This window comes from Scyliorhinus canicula, chromosome 2 (assembly GCF_902713615.1).
Source record: "Scyliorhinus canicula chromosome 2, sScyCan1.1, whole genome shotgun sequence".
In the NCBI taxonomy this organism is placed as follows: domain Eukaryota; kingdom Metazoa; phylum Chordata; class Chondrichthyes; order Carcharhiniformes; family Scyliorhinidae; genus Scyliorhinus; species Scyliorhinus canicula.
The window spans coordinates 262,387,014-262,398,444 of record NC_052147.1 but is presented as its reverse complement, the minus strand read 5'-3'; the positions used below and the strand labels follow the sequence as shown (position 1 = coordinate 262,398,444).

Sequence of the window (11,431 nt, the reverse complement as noted above, 5' to 3'; positions counted from 1 at the left end):
TTTCTCGAGGTACCAGGAAGTGGTGAAACTGTCCAACCTCACATCGAGGACAGTCATCAAGGCCTGCAAGGAGACATTTGCCAGGCATGGTATTCCCCTCATGGTCATGAGCGACAATGGCCCCTGCTTCCACAGCTAAGAGTGGTCCAACTTTGCAAAGCTGTACAGTTCAAACACATTACCTCAAGCCCGCATTACCCGCAATCTAACGGGAAGGTCGAAAAAAGGGTTCATATTGTGAAGCAACTGCTCTGCAAGGCTGCGGACTCAGCTTCTGACTTTAACCTTGCGCTGCTGGCGTACAGGGCAACCTCTCTGTCCACTGGTATGTCTCCAGCACAACTCCTTATGAATCGTGACCTGTGGATGACTGTTCTGGCCATTCATTGACCTGACCTGGATCACCTCCCAGTGCTGCAAAAGGTGCAGCAACTCAGAAACCGGGAAAAGGTGACAAATGATGCTCATGCTACTGATTTCCCTGTGCTCTCTCCGGAAGATGCTGTTCGCATCAAGTTGCCTGGTGGAGGCTGGTCAGCTCCAGCTGTTGTTGTTCGACAAGTTGCTTCCAGGTCAAGGGGCTGTTTAGCACACTGGGCTAAATCACTGGCTTTGAAAGCAGACCAAGGCCGGCCAGCAGCACAGTTCGATTCCTGTAACAGCCTCCCCGAACAGGTGCCGGAATGTGGCGACTAGGGGCTTTTCACAGTAACTTCATTGAAGCCTACTCGTGACAATAAACAATTTTCATTTCATTTTTTCATTTCATTTGTGGTTCGCATGGCTGATGGCTCCTTTGTCAGGCGCAACAGAAGGGCACTACGCAAACTTGCCTGCCCACCACCGGATCTCACGTTCCGAGCTGTCGTTATGCCTTTTCCGGACACCTCGCTCCATGAAGCCACCAATCTGGCTGCAATCCCGCCTGTCAAGGCGCCATCGTCCCCACCTCCACCTCTCAGGTGATCAACAAGGATCCAACGCCAGCCCCAGAGATTGGACTTATAAATATTTCCTTTGTACATATTGTTCTGTATCTGCACGCTAGACACCTTACATGTACATATACATTCACTCGCCATTTGCTGTAAATAGTCCTATCTGTATATATGTCGTATATGCTCTAAGCAACCGACAAATTTAAAAAAAAGGGGGGATGTCATATTATGCACCCATGCACATCATGAGGTAAAGACAGGCTGTGACAGACACCCACGTTAGCCAATCAACACACAGGACAGAACACAACCAATCACCAGACAGGGGGGATTCCTACTATAAAACACACGAGGCATCAGCACTCCGCCTCTTTCCACTGGTGACAACTGTAGTGACAGTCAGGATGTATATCTCAGTCAGAACCTTCTACACGTGGATAAGAGCTAGTCTAGTTAGTCAGAGTTAGTACACTTAGAGTAGTAGAGTGTCAACCCACAGCCTGCTGTGTGCATTGTTACAGAAGTTCAATAAATCGTATTGAACCAACGCCTAAGTTTGGTGTCTACTTTCCAGTACAACTGCATCCTGTTGTTACCCCAGGATGAATAACACAACAGCGCCCACACTACCCCTCCACCCCCACCACCTGCACACCACGTCTCTACTCCAATCCTGGGCACGGCACTTTAGGAAAATGTGGAGACCTGAGAGTGGGTGCAGAACAGATTTTCGGGAATATTCTCAGGGACTCCTTAACTGAGGGGCTTCAGTTATTTAAAGAAACTAGAGACTCCGGGATTGCTTTCTTGAGAGCAGTGAAGGTTCAGGAGAGATACCATAAAGGGGACATCACAGTACGTTCTGCTGAATATTTAGGTGAAATTGTTTCCAGGAGCAGAATATTTGGCAACAAGAGAACAAAAAAGAACAAAGACGACACAAGGGGAAAACAATTCTCAAGGGTTTTTATGAACTTGAATGCACTGCCTGAAAAGATGGTGGAAGCAGTCTTGTTAATAGCCTTCAAAAGGGAAATGGATAAATATTTTAAATTGATAGAAATGCTGGGCAATGGAGAAGAGACGGGGGAATAGGGCTTATTGGATATCTCTTTCAAAGAGCCAGCACAGACATGATGCGCCGAATGGCCTCATTGCGAGCTGTATAATTCTACGATCACATTGGTAATTCTAAAAAAAATCCTACCACACAAAATCAGTGACAAATATGCTCAAAATTTCTCATGCTTCTCTGTAATATATTGATGCAAACTTGGACACTAGAGGGTGGTATGGTGCAAGATTTTGTGCTTGGAAATACTTGGATTGTGCAAGTAACTGGTGGAGTTTTCAAAGATCAAAGAACTATACAGCACAGGAACAAGTCCCTCTGCCCTCCAAACCTGTACCGTCATGATACCACCTTTGGCCAACATCCTCAGCACTTCCCTCTATACCCATCCTATCCATGTATTTGTCGAGATGCCTTTTGAATGCAATTAATGTATCTGCTTCCACAACCTCACCTGGCAGTGCGTCCAGACACTCACCATCCCTGTGTAAAATGCCTGGCTCGTGCCTCTCCTTTAACCTTTGCCCCACGGACCTTAAATCTATGCCCATGCAGTCTAGCCATGCCTCTCATAATCTTGGAGACCTTTATCAGGTCGCCCCTCAACCTCTGTCATTCTAATGAAAACAGCCCGAATCTATTCAGCCTTAATGTGGAGATGCACCTGAGGAAGGAGCAGTGCTCCGAAGGCTCGTGTTTGAAACAAACCTGTTAGACTTTAACCTGGTGTTGTAAGACTTAGAATAGATAGAAAGATAGAACAGTACAGCACAGAACAGGCCCTTCGGCCCTCGATGTTGTGCCGAGCAATGATCACCCCACTTAAACCCACGTAACCCAACAATCCCCCCATTAACCTTACACTACGGGCAATTTAGCATGGCCAATCCACCTAACCCGCACATCTTTGGACTGTGGGAGGAAACCGGAGCACCCGGAGGAAACCCACGCACACACGGGGAGGACGTGCAGACTCCACACAGACAGTGACCCAGCCGGGAATCGAACCTGGGACCCTGGAGCTGTGAAGCATTGATGCTAACCACCATGCTACCGTGAGGCCCCGAACTTGGGCAATGGAGAAGAGACGGGGGAATAGGGCTTATTGGATATCTCTTTGCGTAAGGCTGTATTCAGCCTTACGCATAGCTAACACCCTCCAAACCACTTATTTTTCAAGTCAAGTTGTTAGATTGCCTTATCTGTGTTCAAGAACATGCAAATTCATTGATAGCATCAATACTTTCCAGGCCAAACCACCATAGCTACAATAAAATACAATGAAGCCCTTCAGAAAATGTGCCAGAAATAATGCAATGCAAATATCGGGCGATTTGCAACTGGATTCTGATACAATACATCTCGTACCTGTTTATACTGAAGAGTCACATGTAGTTCACCAGGGGCTGGTTTAGTACACTGGGCTAAATAGCTGGCTTTTAAAGCAGACCAAGGCAGGCCAGCAGCACGGTTCAATTCCCATGCCAGCCTCACCGAAAAGGTGCCGGAATGTGGCAACTAGGGGCTTTTCACAGTAACTTCATTTGAAGCCTACTCGTGACAATAAGCCATTTTCATTTAGTAAGGACACGAATCCACAGAGAGTAAGATTAAAGAATTTTGGTTTCTTTACAGTTAATTTATGTATAACTCGCGGTAGATCTCCACAGGATCTCCCTTCGGTCGGTGCCTTACTGGCAGACCTTTTATATATAGCTGAATGGAGTTTCCCCACCCTTCAGGGGGGAGTCTGTGCTCTGTGAGAACCAGGGGAAGATACGCATTCCTATCCCATAAGTTACGTGAGGGATATCTCAGTGAAGGAATGCTCTCCACTTGTTTGGATGAGTGCAGCTCCAAGCACCCTCAAGAGTCTTGACGCAATCCAGACGCAGCCCGCTTAACTGGCACCCCATCCACTGACTTGAACATCCACTCCATCCACCTCGGGCATACAGTGTGTACCATCTAGAAGTTGCATTGCACCAACCTACCAATGCTCCTTCAACATCACCTTCTAAAACCGTGATCTCTACAAGCTAGAAGGATAAGGCCAGCAGATGGACAGGAACACCACCACCTACAAGTTCCCCTTGCCAGCCACCCTCCAATCTGACTTGGAACTATATCACCGCCCTTTCAATGTGGCTGGGTCAAAATCCTGGAACTCCCTTCCTAACAGCACTGTGGGTGCACCTACGTTAGATGGACTGCAACAGTCCAAGACGGTAGTTCAGCATTACTTTCTTAAGTAATTAAGGGTAGAAAACACACGTTGGCCTTGCAAGTGAAATAAACCACATTCCAGAAAGGAATTAAAAAGGAATTTAAAACATACTGACCGGGATTCTCCGTTGGCAGGCGCTGGAATCGCGAAATGCGATGGACGGAAAATCGGTTTTGATGCTGAAATCGTGGCTGGCGTCGGGCTCATGCCAAATCATAATTCTCCGGTGCCTCTATAGCAGCATCAATGCATTCCATTTAGCACGTAAAATAAATGCCCTTTAATTTACAGTAAGAAGTCTTACAACACCAGGTTAAAGTCCAACAGGTTTGTTTCAAACACGAGCTTTCGGAGCACGGCTCCTTCTTCAGGTGAATGGAAAGGCTTGTTCCAGAAATGTTTATATAGACACAGTCAGAGATGCCCCGGAATGCGAGCACCTGCAGGCAATCAAATCATCAAAGATGCAGAGAATTTACAATAATCAGATTAATCAGATTCTCTGCCATCACACATTTTACAGTGCATGCTGCGCTTTGTAAAGCTGGTACTGCTGTTTGAGACTTTTGACTGATAACAGAAAGCAGAACATGTATCATGCTGTGGAACGTTGATTGTTCCTGCTCCTCTTCAACACTCAGAGCAGGTGTAGTTTGTCTATGATCTTCAGTATCATTCTTTACGTCCTGTTGTTGAAATTTTATTCCAAGCAGTTTTCTGTAATCCTGTCTCATTGTAATCAAAGCGAAAGAACTTTGAGTATTCTAATTGGCAATTATATCAGAAGTGCAGTGAGCTTACAAACACAGGGGGGGCAAAATCAGCTGCCATTGCAGCAAGAGCTGCATGGGTCCCGAAGATCAGCCAGTTGGCAAAAGTGGGTCTCCAGAATAAAAGTTTGAAGACTCGGAAAACTACTTGGAATACTTCCTCACGAAATTAAGGAAATTCGGCATATCCACATTGACTCTTACAAACCTTTACAGGTGCACCACAGAAAGCATCCTATCTGTGTTCACCACAGCCTGGTATGGCAACTGCTCGGCCCAAGACAGCAAGAAACTTCAAAGAGTCGTGCACACAGCCCTGTCCATCACACAAACCCGCCTCCCATCCATTGACTTTGTCTACACCTCCCGCTGCCTTGGAAAAGCGGGAAGCATATTCAAAGACCCCTCTCACCTCGCTTACTCACTCTTCCAATTTCTTCCATCAGGCAGGAGATACAAAAGTCTGAGAACACGCACAGATTAAAAAACAGCTTCTTCCTCGCTGTTGCCAGACTCCTAAATGACCCTCTTATGGACTGACCTCATTAACACTACACCCTGTATGCTTCACTCGATGCCGGTGTCTATATATTTAATAATAATCTTTATTATCACAAGTAGGCTTACATTAACACTGCAATGAAGTTACTGTGAAAAGCTCACATTACGGAGTCTGTTCAGGTACACAGAGAGAGAATTCAGAATGTCCAAATTACCTAACAGCACGTCGTTCATTGTGTACCTTGTGTTGCCCTTTTGAATATTTTCTTTTCTTGCACTAAGTGATCTGTTTGAGCTGCTCGCAGAAAAATATGTTTCACTATACCTCGGTACAAGTGACAATAAACAAATCCAATCCAATCCAAGTCTGGCCTACATGTGACTACAGATCCACAGTAATGTGGTTGACTCTTAATTGCCCCTTCAAGGGAAATTAGGGATGGGGAATAAATGGTGGCATAGTCTGCGACAACCACGTCCCATAAACAAATATAAAAAAGAAAAGGAGGAACTTAAAACAAATGTCATCACTAAGGAAAACGTACTGCATAAACTATTGTGATTAAAGGCAGACAAGTCCCCGGGGCCTGCTGGCCTCTACCTAGGGTCTAAAAGGAAGTGGCAGCAGTGATAGCGGAGGCATTGGTTATAACATTCCAAAATCCCCTGCATTCTGGAAAGTTTCCAGTGGATTGAAAAAAGGCTAATATAATGCCTCTGTTCAAAACTCAAGCAAAGCAGAAAGTAGGGAACAATAGACAAGTTTCTTTAACAGCTGTTGTTGGGTAATTGTTAGAATCCATTATCAAGGAAGTACTATCAAGGCATTTGAAAAGTCAAGAGTCAGCATGGTTTATGAAAAGTAAATCACGTTCAACAAATTTGTTAGAGAGTTCTTCGAAGATGTAACAAGCAAAAAAAATAATGGGGGTCCTGTAGATGTAGCGTATCTGGACTTCCTGAAGGCATTTGATAAGGTGCCGCACAAAAGGTTAATACACAAGACAAGATCCCACTGGGTTGGGGGCAATTTATTAACTTGGACAGAGGAGTGGCTAACCAACTGAAAGCAGAGAGCAGTTGGCACGCTGTAACTCGTAGTGTGCCACAGTGTTTGTGCCTAGGGCCCCAAATATTTACAATCTATATTAATGACTTGGATCGAATGTGCAGTAGCCAAACTTGCAGATGGCACTAAAATATATGGGAAAGCAGGTTGCAATGAGGTAATAAGCAATGTATAAATGCATATGGATAAGTAAGGTGAGTGGGCCAAAATGTTTCAGATGGAATTTAACATGGATAAATGTGAGGTTATCCATGTGAGCTGTGAGAAGTAAATGGTTCTCAAATCTATAATGTGATGAATGTAGGAATTTCAGATTATATATTGTACTATAAGTATCTGATGCAGTAATTATTAATGCCTGGTGTATGTAACTGCTGCAGTAATGTTTCTTTAAATCTTGATTTAAAAGACAGGTAGATACTTTGGCCACAGAAGGGATAATTGAAGCATCGTAAAAGTAAGATCATAATTCAATCCAACCTTGTATATTGTTTACCTGAAAAGGCAAATGGAATTTTGGTTAAAGAAAGAAAGTTCCCTGGGAGTAGATAATTAGATACAATGTGTTTATCGATCAAAAGATGGGGATAACCCAGTTAATGGGATAGAGATGATGTAGTTAATGGGAGGAGCCATGGGCTGAAGCAGTCACATGCATATCCCACCATCATACCTGGGTACCTTATTTAAAAGGCACCCAACATTACTGAACCACAATTGAAGAAAGAAAATGGACCTTCTGATGAAAGAAGATGGATCTCCAGGAACACTCTGAGGCTGGAAGATAGTTCTTAGTAATGGTGACCATGAAACAATCATCGACTGTTATAAAACCCATCTGGTTCACTAAAGTCCTTTAGAGAAGGAAATCTGTCACCCTTGCCTCACATGTGACTCCAGACCCACAGCAATGTGCTGACTCTTAGCTGCCCTCTGAAATCACCTAGCAATCTATTCATTTCAAGGGCAATTAGAGATGGGTAAAAAAGATTGCCTATGCCAAGTGATACCTACATCCCATGTCAAAACAATACAAATATTGATTATAGATAACTTTTCTCCTTTTAATTCCCAAAGCACAGCTAGGTGAAACCTAAAGAACCTTCTCCTGGCCAGTAATCCCATACCCCTTTCTCCCTACATCCACATAGCTATGAGAGTCTGCAAGAGGGAGGAGTAAAATAATGTAAAGCACCCGCAACGCTACTCACCATTGATACCAAAGTTTGGAAATATCTCTGCAGCAATGTGGGGACCTCTCCCGTCTTCCCCCAAAGTCATGACAAACAAAGGACCCATTGAAATCTTAATTTGAGTGATATCGGCTTGCTCCAGTCTGGCTAGAATAACACCAGATGTAAGTGCGTAATAATCAAAATCCTAAACACCTCAATCAAATCGGCCCTGAACCTTTTATATTCCATGGAATTATAAACTTAATTTGTGTAATCATTCCTTATAATTTAACCCTTGAAGCTCTGGTAAACTTCTGATAAATCTATGTGGCATGAGTCTTTGCAAGGTTAACGTATCCTTTCTAAGGTATGGTGCCCAGAACTAAACAAACTGCTCCAAATGTGGTCTAATCAGGGCTTTAAAAAAAAAAGAATCTTTATTATTGTCACAAGTAGGTTTACATTGACACTGCAATGAAGTTACTGTGACAATCCTCCAGTCGCCACACTCCGGCGCCTGTTCGGGTACACAGAGGGAGAATTCAGAATGTCCAATTCAACTAACAGTGCGTCTTTCGGGACTTGTGGGAGGAAACCAGAGCACCCGGAGGAAACCCACTCAGACACAGGGAGAACGTGCAGATTCCACACAGACCGTGACCCAGGCCGGGAATCAAGCCTTGGGCCCTGGAGCTGTGAAGCAACAGTGTTAACCACTGTGCTACCCTGCCGCCCACCTCCCAGAAACACCTGCCAAGTGTCCGGTCGAAGATGCGGTTCCAGGATCGGGCTCATCAGCCACGTGAGGACCCACAGAACCCATGGCTAGTAACACAGAGTTTCTTCGGTGGACAATGATACTCATTAGCGAGAGATCGCCGAGGAAGAAGAAAGCGCATTGGGACATGTGTACTACATATATGTGCTACATAAATGCAGGTTGCTGTTGTTGAGTTTGGACTCTTGTGAGTAACCATCTGATAGCAGGGCAGAGGGGAAATAATACACTCAGCCTGGGCAGATCAACAATTCCCAGAATGGCGAGAAGAGACTGTATTGAAATAAATCAACGAATCCAATCGTTGGAATGTTAGCAAATATATGACTTTTTTTGTTAGCTTTCACTTTCGATTCTGGTTAGCCGGCCCGCTCAGTTAGGGATGAACATTTCCGCGGAACCTGGTGTGACTGAGGTTTCAAAACAGAATCGCTTTGACACGGTTGAACTCTCAATCGGACAATCGCCCTCACTTACCCCTCAGAAAAAGACTGGCCTCCCTTTGGAGATCGAAAGGAGTGGAGGCTGAGACTATTGCCCCGCGAGGAGCAGAGCCAAGGGATGGCTGGATTTCCCGTGTTGGTGGAAGGGCTGCCTTTCGAGCTGGACTCTGTCAAAAGTAAATTAGCCATTTATTTCCAAAGTAAGAAAAAATCGGGTGGAGGAGAATGTGAGGTTCGAGCACATCAGGATCAGAGGACGTTCCTGGTGTGTTTTAAAAGTGAAGAAGGTAAGGATTTAACTTGATAAATCAATTTCGAGCCTCTGGTTTCTAACGATGGACGAAATATCGGGTAGTTTCCCGGTCATAATTCTGATAAAGTTAGGATGTTGAAGTATTTTAAGTGCAATTTAACGGTGAATGTTGACTTCCGCCACTGGTCTGAGAACCTACGTCGAGGCAACTTCTGGGAGTGTCATTTAGTGAGTGAATCAGCCTTGAGTTGCAGTTCCCTTCGAGCACAGCTCTCCGCTGGCAGACAATGATCAGAGAACTTGAAGTTCTAAATGTTCTCTGGCATTCACTGAAAACCAATCTCCCACCATCACTCTGATATTTAATTGGAACCATTCATGTCCACAACAAGAATATATTTACTGACTCCCGATTCCTTCTCCTGGGGATGCACATGTTCAAACAGACCACAGTCAGGGGGCTGGATTCTCCGCCGGCGTGATAACGGTGGTGTTTTATGCCAGGAAAACTGGCACACAATGGCCACCCATCCCCCATTTTGCTGGGGGCAAGCAACCAGGCAGCGGAGAACACCCGGCTCTAGCTGCCGATACGGCCCTAAGCATTAGCCTCCTCGCCGAACACAATTTCGGCGTCAGGGAGCAGAGAATACAGTCCTGGGTGTTTGTGGGGGAATCTAGATCTAGATGGCATAATATTAAAATTTGGGCCAAGCCATCCAGGAAGGTCATTGGGAGGAATCTCTTCATTTAAAAGATGTCCTGACAGAAACCTTGAGCTCTCACCCACCCCCGGAAAATCTGTAGATGCTGAATTAACCGAAGCCTTTTAAGAATGAGACTTTTGTGAGGTAACATGTTACAAGGAGTAATAAAAAGGGAGGGGGTGAGGTATAGATCAGCCCCAAGCCATTCTGGTCAAAAGCGATCTGCCAAATTGGCAAGGAGGCACCAGGCCCTGCTCTTTGAGGCATGGTATGATTGGATTCAGGCTAATGGTGACTTCAAAGATGTTGACAGGAGAGGGATTGGTGATCACGCCCTTGATGACTGTTATAAAAATAACAGGGTTGGGAATTTCCATGCTTGAGGTTACCTGCCATGTAAGTTAGCTCTGCCTGTCATCTCAAGCCTGTGGAATGTCCAGGCCTAAAGTAGCTCGGTTGAAAATAATGTGGCCTTGGGAAGAAAATGATGCAGTTAGATTCTAATGATGACATGCAATGAAAAGCTGATATTCATTTTAATGATTGTCACTCGGAGTGGCAAGCCAATTGTTAAAGGATAGTAGGGAGATTATTCATAGCAGATTTAGAACAAAAATATTTCATGCTTATCCTGTGTTATCAGTGCAGAAAAACGTGGCGAAGAAGGAGCTCCACACAGTGCAACTATTAGGCCCAGATCCGGTCCAGCTTCGGGTTACACTCTATGAGTGGAGCAGTAATGGAGGAAGTTCTATGAGCTCCATAGGAGTGACAGCAGACACCAAGAAAGAGCCAGCAATAGAACAAAATCAGTTGTTGACCAGTTCACAAGAACACATTAAAAATGACCAGGTAATTCACCACTGATGTTAATGCACACTCCTATTATTTATGCTTTCTGCCATGCTGTTTTCCATTAAATTAGTTTTGCAAATTGAGCTACTTTCAAATTGTACAGGGGCAATTTGCGTCTCATTTTTTTGATGCATATTTAAAGATGTAAACGCAGGATTTTAAGTAAAACTGATTTTAATGTCCAGCTCCCCAAGAAATGATGACACAGAATTTAAACGTAAGCCGTAAGTGTGAACATAAATCCCGCCACAGACAAGGCTGGATAATCTGCCTCTTGATCTCATTGTTTCAGAATGTTAAAAAACTGGCATTCTTCAGCTGCCTAATGGCTAGAGGTTCTTGGTGAACAACAAAGAACAAAGAAAACTACAGCACAGGGACAGGCCCTTCGGCCCTCAAAGCCTGTGCCGACCATGCTGCCCGTCTAAGCTAAAATCTTCTATTCTACTCTTCCGTGGTCTGTATCCCTCTATTCCCATGTGGTGTAGTACCAAGTTGTACAGACCATCAAGTTCCAAATTTAGCATCTGGCTTTTGCTACCTCTGCAAATGTCAACTGGGGCAGCTGCTTTGTCGTGACAATTAACTTCCCTACCTCTAGTCGTAAAAGGGAAAAATTGGTTATGATTTTACTGATAAATGC

The 11,431-nt window shown here is 44.5% G+C and overlaps 1 protein-coding gene across 1 annotated transcript in view; it reads left to right on the top strand.

Moving 5' to 3' along the window:
• Positions 1-8,882: 8,882 nt before the first annotated feature.
• The window catches only part of LOC119962117 (protein mono-ADP-ribosyltransferase PARP14-like), a 75,152-nt gene continuing 72,603 nt past the window's right edge, over positions 8,883-11,431 (top strand). Inside the window, exons 1-2 of the mRNA XM_038790003.1 lie at positions 8,883-9,260; positions 10,577-10,785. Of these exons, the coding sequence (XP_038645931.1) occupies positions 9,092-9,260; positions 10,577-10,785 (378 nt within the window). The 5' untranslated portion in view covers positions 8,883-9,091. The remainder of the gene's footprint in view (positions 9,261-10,576; positions 10,786-11,431) is intronic.